The 26,386-nt window shown below is 50.5% G+C and overlaps 3 protein-coding genes across 3 annotated transcripts; 1 reads left to right on the top strand and 2 right to left on the bottom strand.

Moving 5' to 3' along the window:
• Positions 1 to 1,848: 1,848 nt before the first annotated feature.
• On the bottom strand, positions 1,849 to 3,235 carry LOC135819601 (protein NipSnap homolog 3A-like). The gene has a single exon (XM_065332837.1). The coding sequence runs from the start codon at positions 2,894 to 2,896 to the stop codon at positions 2,141 to 2,143; it is 756 nt and encodes a 251-aa protein (XP_065188909.1). The 5' UTR covers positions 2,897 to 3,235; the 3' UTR covers positions 1,849 to 2,140.
• Positions 3,236 to 3,629: 394 nt separating this feature from the next.
• On the top strand, positions 3,630 to 11,045 carry LOC135819605 (S-adenosylmethionine synthase-like). Its single transcript, XM_065332841.1, has 5 exons — positions 3,630 to 4,131; positions 8,066 to 8,293; positions 8,738 to 8,824; positions 9,019 to 9,151; positions 9,860 to 11,045. Exons 1-5 carry the CDS (start codon positions 3,841 to 3,843, stop codon positions 10,282 to 10,284), a joined length of 1,164 nt encoding a protein of 387 aa, XP_065188913.1. The 5' UTR covers positions 3,630 to 3,840; the 3' UTR covers positions 10,285 to 11,045.
• Positions 11,046 to 11,777: 732 nt separating this feature from the next.
• Positions 11,778 to 26,225, bottom strand: LOC135819607 (mucin-17-like). The gene is made up of 10 exons (XM_065332842.1): positions 25,844 to 26,225; positions 23,687 to 23,912; positions 22,996 to 23,124; positions 22,515 to 22,607; positions 21,260 to 22,160; positions 20,120 to 20,482; positions 19,724 to 19,792; positions 13,680 to 19,045; positions 13,072 to 13,198; positions 11,778 to 12,454 (listed from the first exon to the last, which is right to left on the bottom strand). The coding sequence occupies exons 1-10, from the start codon at positions 25,861 to 25,863 to the stop codon at positions 12,390 to 12,392; spliced, it is 7,359 nt and encodes a 2,452-aa protein (XP_065188914.1). The 5' UTR covers positions 25,864 to 26,225; the 3' UTR covers positions 11,778 to 12,389.
• Between the last annotated feature and the right edge of the window lie 161 nt (positions 26,226 to 26,386).

The raw sequence follows: 26,386 nt of genomic DNA on the forward strand, positions 1-26,386 counted from the left end.
TGTTTGCTATGTTGTGATTTGGGCATCAGCTTGAATGTCTACACATTGAAGTTGAATTATTTTGTTTCATAACTGACTTCCTGAAGTATGATGGCCACTGCTTTGCATGGCATTATACATGAAGAATTTCCTGTTTGCGTCGTATGGTATGGTATTTTTCGTATGCATGCGTGTGTGTGTGTGTGTGTGTGTGTGTGTGTGTGTGTGTGTGTGTGTGTGTGTGTGTGCGGTGCTCGAGGACTGGCCCGCGCCCGACTGCCCAGCAGCGTAATTCGTTCAGTCATGTTCTCGCCGGTTCCGTTTGCTCCACCATCTCCGGCGTCATCAGGCTGCGTGCTCCATCTTCCTCTCTGATGCCCCTCCGGGGCCCACGTGACCCCTGTGGCAGTGGCTCTACAGGACAGGACAAGACAGGTGTGTGTGTGTGTGTGTGTGTGTGTGTGTGTGTGTGTGTGTGTGTGTGTGTGTGTGTGTGTGTGTGTGTGTGTGTGTGTGTGTGTGTGTGTGTGTGTGTGCGTACCCACGTGCGTACCCACGTGCATATGCAGTGTGCATTTGCGTGTTTCAAATAACTTTGTGTGTCTGTGTGCGGGGTAGCGAGGTGGGGAGGGCTGGTATGCATCAGTGTGTTATTGCAGTATCATGGCTACTTCGAAGTACATACAGTGCATCGCGCGAGTGATCACCATGTTTATCTTTGGGGCTGGGGCGGAGTGGGGGAGGGAACGGAAAAAGAACTGAAATTATCCAATAAAAACCGCTCTGTGCTCGGTTCTGAAAACCTTTACTGGTGCCGCCCCATCATGAAAGTAAGAAATCAGAACTGGCGCATTGCCCCCAAATGTGAACTGATCCACTTAAGTCGCGAATGACGGGACCCGAACGCACCAGTCTGTCCCTCCAGGAAATCGCGATTCCATGAATGCAACAAATCTCGCGATTTTGGCCCAAACCCGCGATTTTCAGCAAAATCCACGATTTCCCGTTTTTTGTTGTTTTCTGCACTATATCTCACATTTTTATACACTTTTCACACAGTGCTTTCCATGATCATGTAGGTTATTTGCACTGTACGACTTTTACTACTCCCCGAGTAGATATACGATGCAACAAATTTCGTGATTTGGCACAAATCTGCAAATAATTCCGCGAATTCTTGGCAAGTTCTGCATCATTCCGCACTTTTCGTCGCATTTTTTGTTGTTTTCTGCCGCAATTTCTTGCGCAAGTTTTCGAGCGTTTTCTCCGCCAAATTCCCGCAGGGACAGACCAGTAGCACGAGGTCGGGAGGGCACAGGATCACAGCAATGGTACAACCATGCAAGTCACCGTGCATCATACCTTCATGCTCCATATCGCCTTGAAGAGCCACATGTATGTCCCCAAGGTAAAAAGGAGAGGGATGGGGGGGGGGGGGGGGGGCGGGTGCACACACACGCCTATGGACCTTGGACGTCCATCGCCGGAGGCGATGATAGCGATGCTACAGCACCATAGCAGATTGTGCTGGGATTGCACCATTCAACAGCTTGCAAGGCTGAAGAAGTGGCCGCCACTATTCAGGTTGGTCTACACCACACAGCTATGAAGTGGCTTTTTCTGGCCAGTGAATCCCTACTTTTTGGTTTTTTCGGGGTTTTTCCCCGCACACACATCACACTACATACTCCGGCATGCACTGACTGTTGGTACCCATGGGCACTGGCCAGAAAAAGCCACTGCACCAGGAGAATGAAAGAAAAGTCAGGAGGAGTCTGCACAGACATACACACGCGCGCGCACGCACATACACACACACAAACACTCGCGCGCGCTTGTTCAGGCACCGCTAAATCCAATCAACAGAGCTAGGGTGAGAAGACAAGCAGTTTGGACAAAGAAATCGTCCAGTCAAGAGCCCTGATCATGGTAAAACATAACTGCAAGTAACATACATGAACGGTTGAACTGCACAGAACTCAACCTGAGCAAAACTAGAAAGTAAAATTCACCAATAGGAATTGACAAAACAAAAATGAGAGCATAGAATATCACAGCATGCCAGAACGACAAAATGAAAGGCTAGAATACCCCGTTATCCGAGTGCGACTGTTCTTAGGTCAGCTGATCAAATGAACGCATCCAACAATAGCAACCTGACTCAGACAGACCAAGTCGACCAAGGCGCCAGCACGTATGCGCTCCACCGTCGCTCCTTAATGAGCGTGCCGTCAAACTTCACGGCCTCACGATCGCGGTGCTGCTGATGTTCGACGAGGGCGGTGTGGCTCGGGTACGAGTACAGCTCGTGCACCGAGTCCAGATCGCCGATGTCCGTCACCCACACGCCCAGTGGCGCGTTGTCGCCTTCGCCTGCTAGCTCGTCCTTCACTGCCTCTGACCAGGCGCCGGTTTTTCCCGGGTGCAGCTGCGTTTTGCGCACGGCGAAGTGATTGCGACCGTCAGTGGACGGCCGTAGAGGCCACCAGGGTGCTGGGAGCATGACACTGTTGGACTGATGGGCGGCAGCTGTGTCCAGCATCGGTAGTAGATAGTCTGCCAGCCACTGCTTATCACTTCCCAGGCTCTTACGCACGCCGGCGCGCTGCACCAAGTCGTCGTACTCCCAGATGTGCGTCACCTCGTTGAACGGCCTGCGCCGCGGCTCCGGGCCGGGGTCCGCGCACAGATAAACGTTGCACTTGGACGCCGCGAATCTCATGTGGATCTTCTCCGTCGTCAAGCGCACGAACTCGTCCCATTTGCTCTGCTTTATGTCGTACGTGCGCAGTTCGTAATATTTCGGAGCTGGCGGAGCTCCTGCCGATTGGCGTGCCGCCGATGTCGCCAGGCATCGTACACCGCCTGCAGCCGGCGACACCAAAAGTCGCTTCACAGTTGATCTAGCAGAGGCCATAATTATTATCTTCTTTGGTCTGCCGGAAAACCCAGACAATCTAATGCTCAGCAAGTATTTCCCGGACTGCACCTTGTTCAGGAACACACCCTCCAAAATTTAAAATTAATATTACTTGAAACGTCAGTCACAAATGCCCAGTGCAGTGTGCACTTGTGAGAGCTAGAATCTGACCAGCATTCATCGATCGATGAACTACACTTCTCGTAAGCACAAACAAAGTCAGCTGTTCAAGCGTACCGTAGGTCCGTACTAGTAAAAAACACACTCACAGCGTGACGGCCAAATTCCACTCTGCTAGCTGGCTGCCAACCGCTCAAATATCAACATTTCAAGTGGGGAAGATTTTGTGACTTGACAACTCACGGGACAGCCAGCCAAACATGTAGCTACTTGTATTATTTTGTAAGTTAGTTAGTTGTAGCTGCTTGTTGCAGCTAGAAATGGAATGCTGGTGCAGCTATCACTAGTGCACTAGCGTATAGCTGCTAGTGCTAGCTAGCTACAAAAGTACAATGACCATGACTGGACAGTCAGCTGGACTGCTCGTACACACATCGTAAAACAAGGCACTAGCACGCACTAGCGCACTGTCCACAGCTTACAGCTCTAGCTAGCTAGCTACACTACAGTCTACAGATAGACTCCCCTAGGGTTTTGACTTCGCAACAATGCATGCGAACTGCATGACCCATAATGCATTGTGCGCATGATGTACATGTACCAGTTATCTCCAGCTCCACGTGGCCAGCGCACACGATGTGGCCCATTGTGCCTTTGTGGGTGAGAAAACAGTCAAAAGTCACAAAACAGACGTCGTTGTGTTTGTTTGAAAGAACGACGTAGATTCACTCGCAGTGTTCGCAGTGCTTATGGTTATACCCTACTTGGGACGTAGTCTAGCCTAGTTGAAGAAATATTTTTACTTCAGGCAAATCTTGATAATGTCGACCGACAGCGATGTATTCCTGTTCACGAGCGAGTCCGTCGGCGAGGGACACCCGGACAAATGCTGCGACCAAATATCTGACGCTATCCTGGACGCCTGCCTCGCACAGGACCCAAACAGCATGGTGGCATGCGAGACTGCGGCCAAGTCCAATTTCGTCTTGCTCTTCGGTGAAATCTCTACCACTGCGAAAGTGGACATGGAGCAGGTGGTCCGTGATACGCTGCGGAGAATTGGCTACGACGATGCTGAAAAGGGAATCGATGCCTCCACGTGTCGTGTTGAGGTGAATATTTATATGAAATCTAGAATGTGTTCAAATGCATCTCATCTCAAAAGATTTCTTTTTACACACATGATATTTCACGTGCAGGGTTGAGGTATGGTTGAGGTACAGTTACTGAGTATTGCCGTTTGTTAGAAAAGTGAATTGAATGATTGCCCAGTATTATAAAACATTGAAACCGTTTAGCCATAGGGCCTATGTACCAGTAGGGAGCATAGCCAAAAAGAAGTGTGTGTGTGTGTGTGTGTGTGTGTGTGTGTGTGTGTGTGTGTGTGTGTGTGTGTGTGTGTGTGTGCATGTGTGTGGTGTGGGTGGTGTGGGTGCGTGCGTGCGTGTGTGTGTATGCATAGCTGGAGGAAGTTGGGAGTGGTCTGGCTACCTTTGAGGGGGTCCGGGGGACATGCACAGTGAGACAATTGAAAATTTCCATGAAATAGAGCAAATTTGGGCATCTCGTGAGGCTCTGGAAAATACAGAAAATCATAGCCAAAGAATACCAACACAATTGGTGCCGTCAATCCCTTTCTGCACCTTGTCCTCACTAGGCCCCGGCGGATAATGCTCGAGAATCTGATGGATTCTGCTTTTCAATATGCTCGCATTTTGCTCCAAAATAGCACTGATAATGCTTGAATTCTGCTTCGGAAAAATGGAAATAGTGGCATAGATTACTAATGTTGCAGATTGATAACAGCATAGATGTATTTTGCAGCATAAGTCATGTTCTACGAAACAGAAAAATACAAGAAGCACAGAATTATTATTACTCGGCAGGCAAAGGCGCGGTAGTACTAGTCGCGAGGGCATTGTGAACTCTCAGGAAATCCCATATTTTGCAAGAATATGCTAGTTATAAGAAACACATGAGACCGAGTTATGCAGCAACTATCCACGACTGTAACAGTCGGCATTCTTTTGTTGCCGTGGGACTTGCTTGTGCACATTATCGCTGCGCTCGCCTTCCCCTCTTCGGTCCTACGTAACCATGAACCTTCCAAGTTGGAAGGCTGTTGGTTTGCGCACTTGAGATGTGTTAGAGCTAGGTCTTGGGTCGCTGAATGTCTCAGTAGCATGTCAGTGTTGTGCCCTTTTATCACACTTTCTGACTGTTAATCATCTTGTTACAGTCGTGGGTAGTTGCTGCATAACTCGTTCTCATGTGTTTCTTCTCTCTTTCACATTTATTACTGGCTCAGTATCCGAGTTTAAATAAGCTAGTTGTCGCCAGAATATGCTAGTTTTCGGAAGAATATTTCAGGGGATGTCAGCCTTTGGGTGGTTCAATAGCGAATTGAGGCATCTTTCCAAGATTCCTTTTGAGTCTCCTTCTCCTCTCCGGAGAGCCCCTTTGATCAGTTTTGGCAGTGAGCAAGAACAGTACAGTACATGTACTTGAGTATCAGTAGTTATGTACAACCAACGACATTTGCTTGGTACGAAGAGATGTGGCCAGGGTCTCGGAAGTGTAAAAATTGTCCGTGTAGATCATACTTCCGGCGTGCACGTCACTGACCAGCCGCATCACCACAGCATGAGTCAGGCCATTTTCACCTCCAGGTTGCTGGCCTGTGTAAACTTCAAAGTTTAAAACAATGGAGCTTTGGGCGTCGCAGGCAGCGAAGACCTTGAAGCCCCATTTGACGGGCGTTTTGGGCATATACTGCGTAAAAGGAGCGCGCCCCTTGCACTTGACCATGCGCTCGTCAACACTAACGCACTTGCCAGGGATGAACAAACGCTTGCAGGCCGCCTGCACATGGTCGTGTATCGCACCTTACGAAGCCGATCATTTACGTCCTCTGTCCTGAAGTCCACAACCTTGAGGAAGCATCTCAGCGCTAAGTACCTCCGGTAGGTTTGTATCATGCAGCGTGCATAGTTTTCGTTGTACAACGACGTGACGCGCCAGTAGTCCCTCGTCGCAGGCAGAGGATGAAATACCTGGAAGAAGAGAAATGCAAGGAGGCCATAGACCTCATCACGATCGGTCTCCTTCCACACACCATCCGTCTGGTACGTCTTTTTTTTCAGCGATATGCTCGTGCGCATACAAATTTGTAAGCTTGACAATTGAATACACAACTTCGTCCGTGAAATATAGTTTGAAGAAATCAAGTTCACATGTTGGAGCGAAATTATCAGGTAGGTTCAAACCAGTGTCAGTTATGTTGAACTCAGGTGTATCGGTTTGCAGCTGGTCAACATCATCGTAGCCACTACAACTTTCGTACTGTCGACCACGTCCTCGTCCTCGCCCTCTTGCAGCTCCGCGTCCTCGCCCTCTTGCAGCTCCACGTCCTCGCCCTGTCGCAGCTCCACATCCTCGCCCTCTTCCACGCGCGGCGACACCTACTGCTTGGCCTCTGCCTCGTCCAGCGCCACGTCCACAAGCAGCAACGGGAACAGGAATAGCGATATCGTCAGCCGAATCGGGTCCTATTTCCTCCAAATCGGAAATGAGATCGTCATTCAAGCGATCTTCCTCGTCAGACGAAATAAAATCGTTGTCCGAGTTTCCTACCTTGTCGCCTGAAGAGCAAGCGATATCCTCTACTGGGAGATCTGCTTGGTCCGCGTCTTGTATTAGGCGAAGAGCCTCGTCTGCATCCATCGCTGGAAAAGTCAAAATTCTAATTTTGACATATCGCAAAATCACTTTCAAAGCGTGCTATCAAAAAATTTTAGTGGCGACCTACGTCATGTGTAGTATACGTCACGGAAATCTTCTCAGCTATGTGGTGGTGAAGTCTCGGCGCGATGCGGTAAACCAGTCAAGCGTGACGATCAAAAATGTGACGCGCATTTGAAACGAGCGAAATCGCTCGTTGAGCGCACAAAGGGTTAAAAAAAGTAAAAAGGACCAAGGAACTATAAGTTACACTATAATATCCAGTAACACCACCAGTTACTAAACAATCAGCTCATGCGATAACATTGCATGACACTGACCGACGGTACTGACGGTCTACAACTAACTGGCTTACAGCTCTAGCACATCTTGGATGCACACTCCAACAGCCTTCCAACTTGGAATGTTCTAAGTTATAGATATAACATAAGGAGGGGAAAGTGAGCGCAACCAAGATAAGCACGAGCTGAAAGTCTCAGCTGTGAAGGACGTTGCGCGGAATGTTGCTTTGCGTCCTTGAATCGTGGTTTGACCGTATTGTCCAATGGTCTGGCCAGTATCGTCATCGACATGCATGAATATCCGCCAACGTCCTTCACAGCTGAGACTTTCAGCTCGTGCACATCTTGGTTGCGCTCACCTTCCCCTCCTTACGTTATATCTATAACTTAGAACCTTCCAAGTTGGAAGGCTGTTGGAGTGCGCATCCAAGATGTGCTAGAGCTGTAAGCCAATTAGTTGTAGAACGTCAGTACCGTCGGTCAGTGTCGTGCAATGTTATCGCATGAGCTGATTGTTTAGTACCTGGTGGTGTTAGTGGACATTATAGTGTAACTTATAGTTCCTTGGTCCTTTTTACTTTTATAAATTAATCCTTGGCTCTCCATCCGCTCTCCATCCGCTCTCCATCCCAGTTCATACTTGTTTAAAGTGTGTATAATGGGCGGCAGAGCCAGCCCGGCTGAGCTGGGCGAACATTATGTCCCTCTGCTCCTCAGTCACCCAATTGTTTTAAAAGATTTCATGAGGAGGTCCCCGGACCCCTCTACTATGCACTTCGTGCGAAGCCAGACCAATCAAAATAGCGCTCATGTTTATACATCTGACTGTTTGTATGTGTGTGTGTGTGTGTGTGTGTGTGTGTGTGTGTGTGTGTACGTGTGTGTGTGTGTGTGTGTGTGTGTGTGTGTGAGTGTGTGTGTGTGTACGTGTGTGTGGCGTGTGTGCATGCATGGCTTTGCACACGTGTGTGGTTGTGTTTGCATGTCTGTTTTCTTGTCTGTGTATACTCCATGTCCTGCGCAGGTTGCCATCGAGGAGCAGAGTCCCGAGATAGCACAGGGTGTGCACGTGGGACGTCGTGATGAGGACGTCGGCGCGGGAGATCAGGGTATGATGTTCGGTTATGCCACCGACGAGACCGATGAGCTCATGCCACTCACTGTCATACTCTCACACAAGCTGAACCAGAAGATGGCGGAGCTGCGGCGCAGCGGTGCAGTTGCGTGGCTCAGACCTGATTCGAAAACGCAGGTGAGTCGATAACTTGCGGGGACGTCGAAAGGCATCTTAGGACGGTGCAGTCAACTATCGGAAGTATTCCGGCAGCGAGGGTGTTCTCGTGAATACTCTCACAATCGAGTGCCCAAATCATCGCATTTTTAGTTCATCCACGTGGCTCCTGGGGGCAAAGAGCGGGGCAGTCAATACCGTTGTGATGGTAGTGTGTCCAACGCCCCTGGTACGTTGTCTGTGCATTTGCTGCATGTAGACGAGCACATTCATACCATGTTTGTATGTATGCGCATACTCGTGAGTGTGTTAGTGTTAGCTTGAAAAGAAATGTAGCCTGTATCTTGTCCGTCGGTTTTTCGTACCACCTAGTCGAATGGGCACGTGGGTATTTCAGGCCACTTGCCAGCACCACATGCATTGTGTCTTTTTTTGTTTTGCAATTCTTTGTTATGCTGCTCACAGGTCACCGTCGAGTATCAGAACACGAACGGTAGTCTGAAGCCACGCCGTGTCCACACGATTGTCATCAGTGCCCAACATAATCCAGATGTAAGCCGGGCATGACGAAACTTTATATCAACAAAGTTTAGCCGGCTGTTTCAACAGAGGTTTCAAGATTAAAAATTAGAAATTTTCCGGTTTTAGTTTTACAGTATATGCACACTGTTGGAGGTTATGTACTCTCTTGGTAATATCATTGGCAGTTTCTACATGTATGGTATGTTGTGACTGTTGCGCTGTAGGTTAGTCTGGAGCAGATGAGATCTGATCTCCTGGAGAAGGTGATCAAGGCGGTCGTGCCGGCCAAGTTGATCGACGGCAGCACGGTCTTCCACCTGCAGCCGTCTGGTGCTTTCATCATGGGCGGACCACAAGGTCAGTGTTGTGCTCGTGTGGAGTTTGATACCCGATGGGATGACCGGGGCCGGCGCCCTGGCTGCTTTTAGTGCGTACATCCACTGTAGTTTAAGCACACGCTGTAAAAATCTGCTCGCTGCTGCAAGGCCAGCGCCCCGTGGCCGCTTGACTTCTCAAAAGATTTCAATGCCCACAGCAGTACGATAGTCGTGTCATGAATGTGTGTATCCGTTTCACGTGCAAGATCCATGCTGGCCTGGTCAAGACCCACCCAAAATAGAGGTTGTACGAATGCATCACCAGTTGATGTTCTTTGAGTCGCAAAACCGTACCGCAGCAATGCCCTAGTAGGACTAGTCTACCACTGCATGCCTCACGCCCTTAAGCGAATCCGCTTTCTCACACTCTACACTTGGTGTGATGAGCACACCGTACCCCCAAGAGTAGTCCGTCCAACTGGTGTCTATCCTATTGGACATTTTTGTTCGAATCCTCGCTTGGATGCCGCATATGTCTCGGAAGGACTGGCAAACATCAGGGCAAGGGGATGCGATTGAACTGCTTGCCTTGCTCCTGGATTCTGTTAGAAAATCAGTGGTAGTATGTTTGCATGGGTGACAGAAGGCAATGCGCGTTGTTTACGTGCCAAACATCAGCTTCGTCATCCGAGTCTTGTACCCCCGCTGAAATGCCGTTCTTAATTTGCTCCCCCTTGTGGCCTACCAGGTGATGCTGGCCTGACTGGGCGTAAGATAATCGTCGACACGTACGGCGGCTGGGGCGCTCACGGCGGCGGTGCCTTCTCCGGCAAGGACCCGACCAAGGTGGATCGGTCCGCCGCGTACGCAGCGCGCTGGGTGGCCAAGTCGCTCGTCTCTGCCGGCCTGGCCAAGCGCTGCCTGGTGCAGGTGAGCTACGCCATCGGCGTCAGCCACCCGCTGTCCGTGCATGTCGACACGTACGGTACGGGCACGCGCACCGACAGCGAGGTCCTGGAAATCATCCACAAGAACTTCGACCTGCGTCCGGGCATGATGATCCGTGAGCTGGACCTGCGCCGGCCAATCTATCGAGACACGGCCAGCTATGGCCACTTTGGACGCAGCAACCCAAACTTCCTCTGGGAGGTGCCCAAACCACTCGTTCTATAGAGTACGGTTTTGTTCTCGTAACCAAGTTTGTTCTGTCTTCTTTCCCGGAGGTGATACTGAATCACATCCCTCGTACTTGGTTAGGCTGTAATTTTTGCAATCCGTGCCGTTTTTCCTGTGTGGAGTGTTGCCATAGAGATTTCCTAGTACGTAGGGGCGCTGGGCTTTCGTCTCTGTCTGCCTGCCTCTGTCTCACTCACTCTGCAGATCTGTCTCTCGCCCCCCCCCCCCCAACCCTCTCTCTCTCTCTCTCTCTCTCTCTCTCTCTCTCTCTCTCTCTCTCTCTCTCTCTCTCTCTCTCTCTCTCTCTCTCCTTTCCTGTCATTTTCGTATACAACTTTTGTTTTTGTGATGCTTGCAAGCGTTTTAGATAATATTTTTCTCTTCTGATCTTGAAAAGTCTTTTTGTTCTATTTTCTGATGCATGGTAATCCTGGTTCACCCTGTTCACCCTGAGTTTTTCCAATCACATGATGTATCTGCCTATTTGCCATCCAACCGCACTTATCTCGACCATTTTCTTCAAATGGTCTTTAGGCTTTCCATGCATCTTTGCCGATTTTATATATTCGAATTTATTTCTGCTTTATTCCAATTCACAGGTCCTTACAGTATTGTAATTTAGGTTTTCTTATTTTAAAAGCTGCAATGACCTGACAATTGTGTTACGACATATTGCTCACTCTCCATGGTATCATCATTTTCAATTTCAATACACCACCTTTCTGTGCTATACCCATGCAGATTAATTTCCATGTTGATGCTGTCTTGTCTTCTGTTGGCCTACGCTGCACGGCTTTAGGGTGCGTGTGCAGTAAATAAATGGTGGCAACGAATTGAAAGCTGAAAGGGCAGTTTGGTACTTTGACTTGTGGGTGTACATCTGTGCACGGCGTAACGTTAGCATGCCGTTGATTTTGGCCAGGGTCTCTGATGCAGTGGGTACCAGGTTCAAATCCTGCTTGGCAGCATGGATGCAGTGGATGCATGGGATTTTTGGTCTTCTGACCACGTGGTGGTGGGTCTGATCTACTCACCTCCCACCGCTTTAGGAGCTGCATCTGCGCCTTGATCCTTGAGGGTGGTGGCGTTCGTACGGATGCGGACACGAATGGGGGGGGGCTAGCCGAGGAGTCTCACGCACACCGTGAGATTTTTTCATTTCTGATCCAGAGTACCAACGGAGCTGTGGCGTTCTCAATAACTTGAGCCCATTGCGCATTGCGCATTGCCCAAATATGGAAGGTATGAGTAATGCATGTGAGTACGCTGGGATCAGCAATGCACTGTTCAACACCCCCAGACGACCATGCCCAGGTGGCTGTGTGGGGTGTTATGTGAGTACGCTGGGATCAGCAATGCACTGTTCAACATCCCACACACGACCATGCCCATGTGGCTGTGTGGGGTGTTATGTGAGTACAAATGACGTCATTGCACAATGGGCTTGTTTCCACCCGCTCCTGAGATCCTCCTCAGCCCTCATCTGTTACTTCCAATAATATGGTCACCGGTATACTTCCAAAGGTATTGTGACTGTACGGAATTTAATATAAGCATTTTTACCCCCAGAAATTGAAATTTATAAAAATAGCGTGGCTTCAACAAATATTTTGCGATTAGTTCAAGGGAAGGATCACGTATGGTAGAGGGTCATACCTTGCATGAAAATTCAGAAAGCCAGTCAGTCTGGAAATTTGGTGATTGGATACAGGATAGAAATGCAGTGGGCAACAACACCATGAAGCAAGAGAATGCAATAGAATAGAATAATGCAGGGCAAACATTGATTGGGTGTGGACGAAAGACCTGGAATTCCGTTCACACAAGACAGTAAAACCAGGTTCACCACTGTACACTCAAGCCGGGGGGGGGGGGGGGGGGGGGCATTGCATTTGCCATACGACATCAACAAGCGAGTGCATAATCATAACTGTAACACACATTCAGGCTACACAGTGTTCTATTCAAAGACATCATCATCCCGTGTGTTGTCCACGGCATGTCACTATCAAGGCCTCTCATCCAAAGTCACACTAGGCATTCTAGTGTGCTAGTGCCTGTACGGCAGCATACTTGAGAAGACGGAGTGCAGATCAGAAACTTTATTCACCATCGCCGTCACCCCAGTCTTCATCTGCGTCAGCTGCACCACTGAGACGCTTTATACCTGCAACGACAGGAGCATAGACAAGGAGAGTTCCCAACTTAGTAGATTTAGGCCACACGCCTACCAAGCGACCGCTTTGAATCTGCCGCACTAGTACAGTGGAAGCTGGGAATGTCAGTTGTGTCCAGAAAGAGATTGGGACATTGCAAACATGTACAGTACAACACACTTCTTCTTACAGTATCTGCTCATGAATGGGAGAGGATTTTGTAGAGCGAATCAATTTGCAGAAGAAACATTTGACTTCGTTTGACTTTATGAATTTAACACTCGGAGCAATGTATTAGGAAATTAGAGGCTACATGCCTCGTACTGCTCTTTTCTCTTCGAAACTCAACACTTGCTAGCCAGATAAAAAAATAAAATAAAAAAAATTCACGGTTCGCGTGAGACTCGGCCAAAGGCCCAGTTTTCCGCATCCGCAGGAACGCCACCACCCTCTTGGATCAAGGCGCAGATGCAGCTCCTAAGCCAGATAAGAAAGAAAAAATGGAAATTCTCCGTGAAGTCCAAATTTGAAATTGCAACTCGGAGCGGCAATGAGCTTATTAAACACCTCAGACTTTCTCTGTGCGTATGACAGTGTCATGTGTTCGTTTCAAACAGGTGTCACTTACGCAGCGTGTCGCTGATGCGGAATCGCCTGCTCTTCAGCGACTTGAACAGTGCGGAGGTCATGTCCGTACCATCCACCAACTCCTCCTCGCGCCGCTTAGCCTTTGCCTCGGGTTTCTCAGTGGACACCTGGGCAGAACAGTACAATCAGTCATGTAGGATATTGACCGAGAGAAAGAGGTCAGTACGGGAATTACAGGCCGGGTAAATGGGTCGAGGTCCAGTGCAGGTCAATAAAAAAGAGCGATAAATAATGTTGTTGGGATTGGAAGCTGTTAACCCAGCCAGTGAAACTGTGGCTAGCTGCCTCGTGTCCTTGGTTTGTTGAGATTGTAAACACACTAATTCTTTAGTCAGACTTGCAGTGCCAGTGACTGGAAAGAATGAACTAGAATATCCTTCCACTGAATGAACAAATCAATGTGGTGTATTCCGATATTTAACAAAAACATGTTCAGTTGGTTTTATAAAAATGATTATGCTTGCACAATCCATGGCACACACGCACGGGCACACACACACAAACACACACACACACACACACCCTCCCAGATTCAACCTATTAAATTGGGAAGCAGTGCAGAATACTTTCATTGCAGGGAGAACCCACCTTTCTCAGTCTTGTTTTGTTGTCCCTGCGAATATCGTCCAGGACCTCGTCCAGGTCATCGTATGGATCTGCCGTCTTGCTGTCGCGCTTCAGCAGCCCCTCTCTGATTGCCTTCTTGGTCTTCACAGGCGGCTTCGGCTTGGCTTTTTGCTGCACCGCTGGGGGTGGCGGTGGAGGCGTAGGCGACGTGCAAGCAGACGAATCCGACGCCTCATTGCTATCAGAAAGCTCTGCAAAAGAAACCTTCCTTTTCGGTTTATCTTCATTGCTAGGAGGTGGTGAGTCTGGGACAGCGGGTGGTGATGTCGTTGGTAGCGGTGGTGGCCCAGGTGAGGAGGGAGGGCCGGCGGATGCGTCGACTAAAGCCGGACTAGCAAGCGAGGTGACGGCAGTGTCGATCGGAGGTGGTATCTTCTTTTCGCCTATACTCGCCACCGCGGTAGCGGGCCCTGCCTCCGCAGCTTGACCCTGCTCCAGTGCAGCGGGCCCTGCCTCCGCAGTTTGGCCCTGCTCCAGTGTAGCCTCAGCTCCATTCTCTGTAGCAGTCTCCGCAGGTTTGGAAGCACTCTGACTATTGTTGTCCTCATCATTGCGCTTTTCCGGGGCAACCACTACATTCTCATTCGGCGTATCTGCTACTGCATCTCCTGCAGTTGCATCTGTTGCATCCTTTGTTTCCTTGTCTTCTCCACTGTCATTGCAGCTGGTGTCACCTGCTGTCGATGCCGCTCCGGTCACTGCTTCCTCTACAGGAGGTTCTTTCTCCTCTCTCGCCTCACTGTCATGTGCAGGCTCTACCTCAGTCTCTACTGTTGCTGTCGGTGTCTCTTCGGAGGATTCGGAGATTTCTGTGTTCGCTTCCGCCTTCTCTTCCAACTCATCCTTTGGTGCAGAACTGCTCAATGAGGTGTCGATTTCGGCGGCTGGTAGATCGGACCTTTCTTGGTTTTCCTGCACTGAATCTTGTTGAATATCCTTGCTGTCGGTCGCACACACTTGAGCTTCTGGAGAGCCACTTTCACCTTCCTCCTTGCTGGGAGCTTCGCATGGAGGTGCTTCAGCCGAGTCAGCATCATTACTCGGCTTTTCTTCTTTCTCGTCAGATTTGGATTTGGACTCAGCTGTTGTCGCTACATCTGTATCAGCCTCGTTGACGGCTATTGCTTCTTTGGCAGTTTCAGCAATGGCTGTGTCCGGTGGCTGTGCTGTGGTGTCTGAAGCGCTCTGACTAGGTGTGTCGTCTTCGGCCGTGGATCCGGAGGGTTGCTCATCCTGCTTCGTTGTCGGTTCTTGCTGAGAGCTTGGCTCACTGACCTGCTGTTCGCAATGCTCTTGCAGTACTGCACTGGCCTCCTTTGTGCCGCTTTCAGGCTGACTCTCCTCTGCGCTGGGACTGGTTTCGACTATTGACGATTCAGCTTGAGCCACCACCGCATCACTGGATTCTTGCGGGCTTTCGGAAGGCTCCGCCGTGACAGCTGGTGCTGAGTCCGCACTTGGTTCAAACTTTTCCTCCGTGCTGACAGCGTCCACTGTCGGTACTGGCTCGCTATTAACTTGTGAATCTTTTTCCTCGTTGTCATCTGGTGACTTTGAAGAGTCATCTGTCGTGATGGGTGCCTCCTCAGTGGTCTGAGCAGTATCGCTGACAGTCTCACTGGGGCTAGAGACTTCCGGTACAGTGTTGGTGACAGAAGCACTGTCTGGTTGGTGATCGCTAGTAGTAGTGAGAGTGGGTACCGATTCCAGCTCTGGTTCTTGGTCCTGTCTGCCGTCAATTGCTGCGGTGTCTTCACTTGTCCTAGCTTCGGCTGTTGTCGGCGAAGAACCGTCCTGACTCGACATGGCTGTTTCAATGGTCTGCCTTGTGTCTTCTTTGCCATCTTCAGCTGATATCTGTGCGTGGTCTTCAGCTGATGTATGTGCGTGGTCTTCAGCCTTGACTGATTCCGAGCAGGTTTCTTGGCTGCTCTTCTCATCGGTAACAGTGGTTGAAGCCTCTGTTTCGCACGCTGATGGCTTTTCATCGGCCTTGTCTGTTGCCAGCTCTGTGGGAGAGATCACTGGATCCTGTGTCGGTGTTGCAGCCTTCCCCGCGTCCTCCTGTGATGGCTCAGCTGAGCCAGGTTGCTCTGCCTCGTGTGCAACAGAGCTCAAACTAGTTCCAATCTCGCCAGTCGTTGTAACCGCTTTGTCCTTGCCCTCTGCGCCATCGGTGGCTTCTGGCAGGTCAATAGTTGGACCAACAACAGCAGGTGACGGAGTTGGTTCGGTATCTTTCGCTTGTTCTCCTACTGGCAATATTTCTCCCCCTGGAGCGTCAGCCACTTCTGCGGGAATTTCCGAACCATCAGATGGAAGAACAGCAGATAGATCAGACGATGGAGGACCAGGTAGGTCAGATGGTAGAGTTTCACTATGTAGATCAGATTGTGTAAGACCAGGTTGGTCGGATGCTGTAGGAGCAGATAGATCAGACGATGGAGGACCAGGTAGATCAGACGGTAGAGTCTCAGGCTGATCAGATGGAAGAGCAGCAGGTAGATCAGACAACGGAGGACCGGATAGGTCAGATTGTGTAGGAGCAGGTAGATCAGACGGCAGAGTTTCAGGTAGATGAGATGTTGGAGGAGCAGGTAGATCAGTTGGTAGACTGTCCGATACATCGGTTGATGTAGGAGTAGGCGGATCAGATGATGGCGGATGACGGGGATCAGATGGTGGAGGAGCAGGTAGACCATCCTCAGCCGGACTGGTAACAGTTAGCTCGGTGGTGACTTGACCACCATCAGTTGTTGCCGTGTTGTCAGGCTGTACAGTGTTAACAGTATCCTTAGGTGATTTGTCAGGCTCTGTCGGCAACACACTAGTTGTCGTCACAGATGGCTCAAGCCCAGACTGGATAATCTCGCAGTCGTCGAGCGGAAACTCGTCAAAATCAGCATCATCGTCATCCACCATTGGCAGATCGTCGGGTATATCCGGAAGGTCCAGCGCTGCCACCGAATCGGACATACACATGGCGTCCGCGTCAAGATTCGGCACCGACGGCGACAAGAAATAATCGTCGTCGTTCACCGACGGAGCGTGTGTCCACGTGCTCTCCGTGTCCTTGGTGTCGTCTGCAAAGCGCACTGTTTGCTGTGGTGTTTCAGGCTGTGCTGGTGCGGCTGCTGCTACTGTGAGGGAGTCAGAGTCGTTCATTGCTGGCTCAGGTGTCTTTGATCCAGCAACTTCTTTGACGCTGCTTGGTTCTGTGAGGCATTCCGAGTCTTCCACTGCTGGCTCAGTTGACTTGGATTCTGGAACTCCTTTGACGCTGTCTGCTTCTGTGATGGATGATGGTTCCTTTTCAGTGGACTGTTGATCAGGGCAGGGTGCCGGTTGAGGAGGAGAAACTTCCGGCACAGTGTCCTTCGACACGGCTTCCTGCAGCGTTGCAGTCGATACATGTTCTTCATCAGCAGGAGATTCCGGTGGAGGAGGCATGTTCGTGTTGATGATTTTCTCGCTAATCATCTCTTCACTGGGATTCGTGGCATTCTTTGCTGGCTGTTCCACGTTCACAATGTCCTCTGTCTGGTGTTTCAAAGCCGGCTGCTCATCTGCAGGCGGTGGTGGCAGAACGTCATCGGGTCCTGTGCTAGTCTCCTCCGGAGACTCACTCAACGTAATCACAGGCTCAGACTGAGAAATAATCGCATCATTCACTGGAGTAGTGATATCATCATCCCGTGTGATGACATCATTATTCACTTGCGGTAGAATGATGTCGATGGGGATTGGTCGAACAGGCGTCACCGCTTCGTCGAGCGACTCGTCGGGTTCGTCCATGGACGCGGACGTATCCTCCTCGTCCTGCAGCAGAGCTATGTCCGGGACGCGTACAATCGGCACGGTTGGTCTGCTGTTGCTGCTGCTCGGTGGAGCATTCGGACCGCCACCCGGTGCCTGCGCCGCACCACTGGGTTGCTCTGCTGCTTTCATGCGCCGCTGCAGCTTCGCCGCCAGCTCCGACGACGGTCCGTCGCTCTGCGGCGTCGAAGCCGGCGTCCGCCGTGGCTTGCTCACGGTCGGCGGAGGCTTCTTCTTGCCAGGCGTGCCCGCCGTTGGCTTACTGTCAGCCGATGCTACGGCGGACGTAGCGCCACTGTCTGGCGGCGGTAGCGCTAGATCGGCTGGTTTTGCGATGGTAGACGGAGCATCCAGCTCCACTGGTGGCGGTGGAAGAGTCTCCTCTGGTTTAACTGACGGCGCAAGGTTACGGGGAGGTGATGGCAACTCCAGGGCAAGTGGAGCCTGAGCCGACACCAGGCCGATCTCGTCGTCTGTCGGCGGCGGTGGGAGGAACTCGCCGCTTAGACGGCAGGACGACAAGGGTCTTGGTTGCTTACGCACCGTGGCTGGTGATGCCCCTGTAGGGGGTGGTGGCAGGTTAAACAACATAGTCTTGGGCTTCTCTCCCTTCTCCGACGACTTCTTAGACGGCAGCATATTGAGCACTAAGCGGTTGCTGGAAGCGCGGTTCGGCTTCAGCTTGCGGCTTTCCATTGGACTCGAGCTGACATCGGACTGGGATCTTTGCCGTATGCTGTCATCAACGCTGCCCTGGTCCTTGCTGTTGGTGTCTGGCCCAGTCGTGCCGTCAGCAGCATCACGGCCATCAGTCCTGTCGAGGCTGTCCTGAGAGCCGGTGAACCTCGGCGTGATTTTGCCGACGGCCGACGGAGCCACCGCCAGTGCGCTCACCTGCTTGACCACTATGCGAGGGCTGCCCTCTCGCGAACGACTGGCACCGTCGAAGGAGCCGCTTCGCCATCGGCCCGCCGTCTCTTGACCGGCACGGCGAATTCCCGACGGCGACTCGGAGTCTTTAGCAGCGGTGCCAGGCTTCACGTGAGTCGCTGGTTGTGTATCTTTCTCAGCGCTTTTCTGGTCGGTGGCCTTTTCTTGATTCTCCTCAGTCTTGCCTGTCACCGGTGGGCCAAATGTTGCCGCAGATAATGGTGAGCGCTTGGGTTTGAAGGTGGTCTTGGGTGGTGCCTTCTTCGGCTTCTGTGCAGTTTCAGGAATGGTTGCGGGTGGATCGGCTGGAGGAGTTTCTCCGACTTGCCCATCGGTCTCGTCCAGTACACTGCCTTCGGACAGTGTTATCGTTGATTTGCTGCCGGCAAGGTCGTCCTCCAGCGGTTTGATCGACAGGATTTGCAGTCCGTCGTCGGCGATGTCGTCTTCGCCCAGGTCCGTGACGGTGTAGCTAGCACTGCGGCCGGGACGATTCTCAGCCGTGCCCTCCAGCTCGTCGGTGAGCGTTTCAAGATCTTCCAGGAGATTGCTGCAGTCTTCGTTATATGCAGCTGACAGACCTACAAGACGTACCGACACAACAAAACAGAGCAGAGCAGGAAGTGAGTCGAGATCTATAATAAATGCCGCATGATCGTACACACGGGTAAGCAGAAGGCTGCTGCTGCTGCTGGGCTGCTATTACCATGGCGACATGATGAATTACATTACCCGTATCTATTCAGCAATGTTAGAATCTATTGCAGAAACACTGTTTTTATGATGTCACGATACCATTAATAATTTTGAAGGGACCAAAAAAGACAAAAAAAGGACAAAAAGACTCGCACAATCCTCAGGAACTATGTCCTGCAATGCAGTACCCAGCAAGCAGCCTGTCTTCGCTAGGAATGTGCTTGCACAACATATACGTCATGATGCAGAAGGGATGGTTGCAGCCTCATATACTTTGAGATGAGTGAAACAAGCGGTCTCTTACCAAATGACCTAGCCCTTATCATACTGTGGCGGACATTGAAGTCAAGCGGCCACGGGGCTCTGACCTTGCAGCCGCGAGCATCGCTGGTTCATTTTACAGCATGTATGTGAACTACAGCGCAGGTAAGCGCTTAAAGCACTAAGGGTGCCGACCCCGGTCAAGCCATCGGATTTCAATGTCTTCAGCGGTACATCGCCTTTACTATTTTAACGCAAACATGATGACATGCCTTGAGTGACTCTAAACCTGTAGGACTTACGGACTGTGGACTCGCTTGGGATGAAGTCGTCCGGCACTGCAGAGGCCACGCCGTGCACAGAGTTCTTTCCTGCATAGAAGATAAAAAATAATGGTAACACACATACGCACACATACAGACATACACACATACACACATACACACACACACACATACACGCAAAACACACACAAAACACACACACACACAATGAACATGTATGATTACCTAGCCTGCGACAGCTCAACATTGCCAATCAAACACCACAAGACTGCAAGACGTGTCTTGTACTTTGTCAACAGCATTCTGAAAAAATCTACAAATCAGCAACAATATTATTAAGCTGCGTGATGCTTCCTACAAGATTTTAAATATTTTTAAAAGAGAGTAGACATTCATGATTCAACAGGATTGTACCTTGTGTATCTGCTATGTCGGGTTGTACAGCTGGATCATCTGGAGGGGGTGGAAGAGCGAACGGGTCAACACCCTCCTCACTCTGATACGAGCCTTGCCGAACATGCTCCATGCTGGTCTGGCTGAGCTGTGATCCCTGCCTGGCGTGGTGGAGAAGTGGAGAACCACCCGTACTGTCACCATCCGTTGACGATACTGACGCAGGCAGAGAAATTGGAGGAGAGAACGCACCGCCGGCCGCCGCCGCTTCCTTTTGTCTCTGATCCTTCTTCTTGACAACGGCGTATATTGGGGATGTGTCGGCGCTTTTCCTTTGCTCGTCCTCTTCGCCGATGCTGTGTAGTTGTGCTTCCGTCTGGTCAGCTGTATGAACAACGTGAGGAGGTGAGCAAAGAAGTTTTTGTGTAAAGCAACTGTGGATTTAGTGGGTTTCCGGCAAACTGAGACACTAGCGCAGGCACTGGAGAGTACATGTGTACATACACACACACACACACACACACACACACACACACACACACACACACACACACACACACACACACACACACACACACACACACACACACACACACATACAGTACTGCCGGGGACCGAAGAACGGAGCGCCGAAGAACGGAGCGCCGAAGAACGGAGCGCCGAAGAACGGAGCGCCGAAGAAGGACCAGGCTAGAATTTCACCAAGCACAGCATACCAATGTATGCACAGTGCATACAACAAGCACAGCATAGCAATGTATACACAATGACTCAACTGTGCATAGACTGTACAGCATGAAAATAATAACTGTCTAGGCTAGGAGGCTCACTCCCCATTTTTCGGCATACATGCACACACACGCACACGTGAACACACACACACACACACACACACACACACACACACACACACACACACACACACACACACACACACACAACACACTCATGGACAGCAGTGATCACAGATTTTCTGCACCAGAGTCAAGCTTTTGCAACAGACCGTCATTCCTTCAATGCCTGGACACATTGAAATAGCGTCCTACCAGGATCGATCCAAGCAATAATCAAACAGTACGTTCAAACACTGAGTGCAAACTAACAATGTTTGCTTCACATTTCGCTACGATGATATTGCTCTGGACAACACTGTTTACTTACGTTCAGGAACTGTGCTAACTGCGGTGGGTTTCAGCGCATCATCAAACACAGAATCGTTGTCAGCAGGTACTGATGGAGGTGGTGGTGGAGGGAGATTCGGTGGAGAGCGAGGTCGCTTCAGTTTGGCCGGGATAGGCATTGGCGGTCGATCTCCATGCGGATCGGACTTCCGTCGGCCATGCTTTTTGTCATCAGCATCGTTTGATAGGAAGCCATCTCCTTGATCGGGGAGAGATGCAGGTGCTTCGTGTGCCAGCTGAGCCGACGCCTCTGGCGCCGATAGATGATTGATGGCCTGCATGGACTGCGCTTTGAGCATGCCCCCGGCCGCTGGAGGCCGCTCGGGGGCTCGTCGTCGTGGTGACGCCCCGCCCATGGAGCTGTCGGACGTCACCTTGCGCATGCGCTGCATTTCCGGCGGCGTGGCCGACGGCTGGGATTTCTCATCGATGGTGGACGGAACGGCCGTCGCGGATGCTTTACGAGCTGCACCCGTGCCTGCACCGGGCGGTGCGGGGGCAAGCCGCTTGATCGGTTTCTTCGTCGGCGACGTGTTGGCCGAGTGCGGAGGCGCTGGCTGGGTGTCCAGTGACTGGATGCTGGGACTGCGCGACGGAGGAGCGCTGTTGGAAGCCGTGGCGATGCCGGGCGGCTGAAACGGGGCTGGTCTTGGGGGCGCCGCCTGACGGCCTCCGCTGTTGCCGCCCGCGTTCAACGCCTGCGTCATCACGGATGCCGGTGCAGAGGACGTGAGAGCGTGAGCCGACGCGGCACGCGGTGGAGCGGGAGCCGGTCGCTTGTTTGCCTTCCTCGCCTGGCCGGTTCCGTCCGATGCCGGTCCGTCGGTTGTGTCTCCACTGCCCGTGCTACCCACACTTATCGTATCGGCTGATGTGGCCGACTGAAAAAGGATACACACAACAAAAAGACGAGAAATGAGTAGACAGCATGCAGGGCCTTCTTCCAAGCTGAATGCTGTGGAGGTCGTCCAATGTGGAATATCACTACACACGCCCTGTGAAGTATAGCAATCCCCTGTGTAGAACTGTTTCACATCTAGCACATAATTATGCAAGGCAGCCACGTTAGTTCCAACTCAACTCAACCCCTGCATCTATGGTTGACATGATGCTGGAAACAGAAGGACGAACAGTTGAAATATTTCAAAACATCGACATTTTACTACCTCAAACATCAGTATACGTACTGCTTTTGTTTCAGCAATATCAAACTAGAGTATGCTGGAATTACTTACACCAGACGTGCGTGAGACTCTTCGCCCGTCTGCACTGCCTGGTGGAGGAGGACTTGGCTTGGCTGGTGCGATGGCTGCAAGGCACGTTTCCAGCTAGAGAGTCAGCATAGACATGGATGTACATGCAGAGACACAGAACACACGGTTGAATTCTCTGTTCGGTTACTTAGAAGTCTCAACTAGAATTAACCCCTGAATAAAGGAGGAAAGCATGCAGATAGATCCTGCGCACCAGAGACACATGCCAGTGCTATTACTAAATACACTGGGATATCCGTGTGCCGAATACTATGCAAGACTAAATTGCAGTCACAGTTGCCAAAGACTCAACATACTTGTCCTCAGAAATACGAGTTCTTCAGTTGCAGAAGTCTCTCAAATCAGAACCCATGCTGCAACTATGCAGTCGTTTTGTGCTCGTTTGAAACATGCGTCAGATAGTTCAAGTCATTCGTGTCCAATATCTGCCTCTATTTCTTACCTGCACGGCATGCTCCTGAGCCGTGAATCTGACTCCATACATGTTACTATCGCTGCTGGACAGTATGATCTGTATGAACGTGGTGGTGCGCTTGACACGCATTGCCGGACTGAGGCCGACGTTCAGCACCTGTGCAATGGGTCACAACGGAAAAGGGGTGCAGCAATTCAGATGTCTATGCCAGGGGCGTCGGACACGGTACGGTCACTACCGTATTGACCGTACCACTTTTTGAACCAATCACCCCGTGAACCAACAATTATAATCCACTGATCTGGGTTCTAATTTCCAAAACGTTCGGCTTCGTCACCCTCTCCCACGAGTAAATTGTACTTGAGATGGCTGACCATACCACATTAAAATACCTCCCGATGCCCCTGTATGCTGCTATCTGTCATCTAAGCAAGGCATTTGAGCTATCTATGAAATTTGATCAAGTGAGCATTTGCACTGAAATGCAGTTAGCTAGGGGAAACAGAAACACAAAATAGATTGCACGTTCAGCATCACTTGTCAGGAAGAGACGGTTCAACACTGGCAAAATTGAATGAGAAGGACGGCAGAGAACTGGGGGGACTCTACTTGTTAGCACCAGGGCAGGGGAAACAAATCACAACCGCAAATACTGTTGGGCAAACAAATGCAGCTCTGCATTCAGTCTCTACACACAATTCTCGTATAGGCCACGTACCATATTGGATCCTTCCAAGGCGGTCATGGTGAACCTGACTGATCTGGTGGTCGGTGTCGACGTAGTCACCTGGGTTACCTGCAGCTTGACATAACCCTTGGTGATCGGCTGCCAAGCACTGCTATCGCGACGCCGCTGGAACAGCGAGGCGGCCTGCATGAAGCGGATGCTGTTCTGAACGAAGGCATTCTGCTCCGGGTTCGGCGCTGACTTCCTGCGTGCTCCGCTGTGATGCAGTACACACAGTCACATGCCAGAACGCAATACGGATTCAAATCAGTGTGTGCAAGGACTTTGGAATACTGTAAAAGCCATTATATATAACGAAGTGCTAACTCTAACGAGGAGAAATCTGTCGTTAAAATAGAAATCGTTATACAGAAATCGAGACATATACTGTCCTATTGAGCGTTGAGAATAAGTGAGAATCGTTGCCTTTGGTACACGTAAACCAGTCAATTTTGGGAAATCGCTATATGCACCTCGTTAGAATAATGGCTTTTACAGTAGTACAATGTTAAGTGCTACCCGTAAACAATACTTCCATGCAACTCTGCAGAGCTGCAGCTATTACGAAGGGAGCTTACCCTGAAGATATTTAGCAGTGACCCTAAGGCAAAACCCAGAATACTTGCTTGCATGGCAAGTCATGCAGCGATCCTCAGTATTACTATTACACACACGAATGTAAGTAGCCTATTTTCAATCGGATAATAGAGAACATCGCTTGAGGACCCAGCATAATTTACAGCGACTAGGTCCATGTGAGGAATGGTGCACTGCCATTTTGCTGTGCATGGAATTATGTAGGAAATCTTGTCAAGCAATATTCTGATCAAGTGTTTGTGTAGGTGGGGTTGAATTCGGTGACAGATAGACAGTTTGATAGCATGCCCATCCCGTTGAATCTGAGAGTTATTCATACATACTTCATGGCTTGCAGAAAGTCAGTCAGGCTGATTTTTACCTGTGCCCCGGGGTACACCACCATGAAGTAATTGTGTGCTTATCGACGCCTTCCCACTCTAATTGACATACAACTTAACACCTCGGCAAACTCCTTCATCACGCACAACCCCCCCCCAGGATGGTGAGCACTTCACACATACACAACGTGTTCTTTCCATCTCTCTCTCTCTCTCTCTCTCTCTCTCTCTCTCTCTCTCTCTCTCTCTTCATGCACACTCTGATGGGTTCATCACGGTGCACATTACTGCAAAACAGCTTCACAAACTCGAGCGGGGAATGAGATGAGAACCCATACGCTATCATAGCAAACCTCGTAGACAGTGTGTTCCTAGCACCCCAGTCATACTGTGGTGGATTTGTACTGGTATTCACAGACGCAAGTTGAATGTAGGGGAATGCTGGTAGAACACCAGGGCGAAACCTGTTTCAAACACGACCTGAAAGAAAACATCACATCGTCTTGCCTGTACCATCATAATTGTTTGAAGGATCTGATGCTGTGTGCTGGAGAGTACCTTCATCTAGATCTAGCAATGGGCTGGCTACTCTGTGTAAAGCTATCAACGTACAGGTGCATAAGTCATTGGCATGACTGCAATGTGGACTATGTTACCAACACTACACACATGCGCTAGGGAACCCAGTTCCAGCACTATCAGTTTCGCGAGTTTCTCATCGACGCTCCACTGGCACTGCACCACAGCCGACCTACAGCGCTGGATCTGCCTGGTAGGCACTGGTAGTGGTAAAAATGTCATTGGTGTTGCAGCCAAGGGTCGCTCCACAAGTAGCTGACTTGTGAGTGAACGACTGTATCACCAACGGCGCAGTGCACAGGCGAAGTGTGTGCCCCCGTTGAACCGTCATCTCTTCGAAAACTGTTCTCGAGAAATGAAGAAACTACCGGTACGTGGAGATCACTATTCAATGCCTTCAGGAACATTGTGCATGGAACCTTGCTACGCAGTCGCTGTATGGTCTAGTGTTGTCACTACCCTACCCGGCCACAACCCCCGCTCGCAACCAACAAAGCGATCAGGTCTTCTACGTTCTAGCGAATCGCAGCAGCTGCGCGGTCGAGTCAGATATTCAGTATGTATGGGACTTGTGTTTCTAGGAAATAATTGTTTACGGACTTGCCATGCCGAACACTGAAAGAATCTGACATATTCCTCTTCTGCAGCTTACCTTGAAGGGCGAGTGGCCATCCTTTCCGTCCGCGCTTCTCCTCTTCCTTATTAGCAGTGTCTATATCCAGCTCGGAGCTACATTCGCACAGCTGGGATCGCCGGCCGCACACGGGGATGAAGATGTTGTTGATGGCTTACTCTCTGGAGCGCATTGACTCTTCGGCCAATAGATCTACTGGTTATCCATCGGCTTTGAAACTCCGAATTGGTACACGTCTGGTTCACGCCAGGGCGAAGAGTTTGAGTTCGTTGTCTATTCAATCGGTTCGAGAACGTTTGGCGGCGTGAGAAATGCCAACCCTCCCGTAGCAACTAAACCTCGCCAGTTCGTCGCTTGCAACACTAAGTTAGTTCAAGAAGCAGGGGAGAAGGAATGCTAGCGAGGTGAGAAAATAATAATGTGAACTCGCGACAGGTCAGCCGTTGGCGTTGGAGCCGCAGAAAGATTCGAACCCCTCATGCTCAGCTCCATGCAGCTGGTATCAGCAGAGATGGGTGGTGTAGATTGAGTGACCCAGGCTGGACTGAGTACTAGTAGACG

Source organism: Sycon ciliatum, chromosome 6 (genome assembly GCF_964019385.1).
Source record: "Sycon ciliatum chromosome 6, ocSycCili1.1, whole genome shotgun sequence".
In the NCBI taxonomy this organism is placed as follows: Eukaryota; Metazoa; Porifera; class Calcarea; order Leucosolenida; family Sycettidae; genus Sycon; species Sycon ciliatum.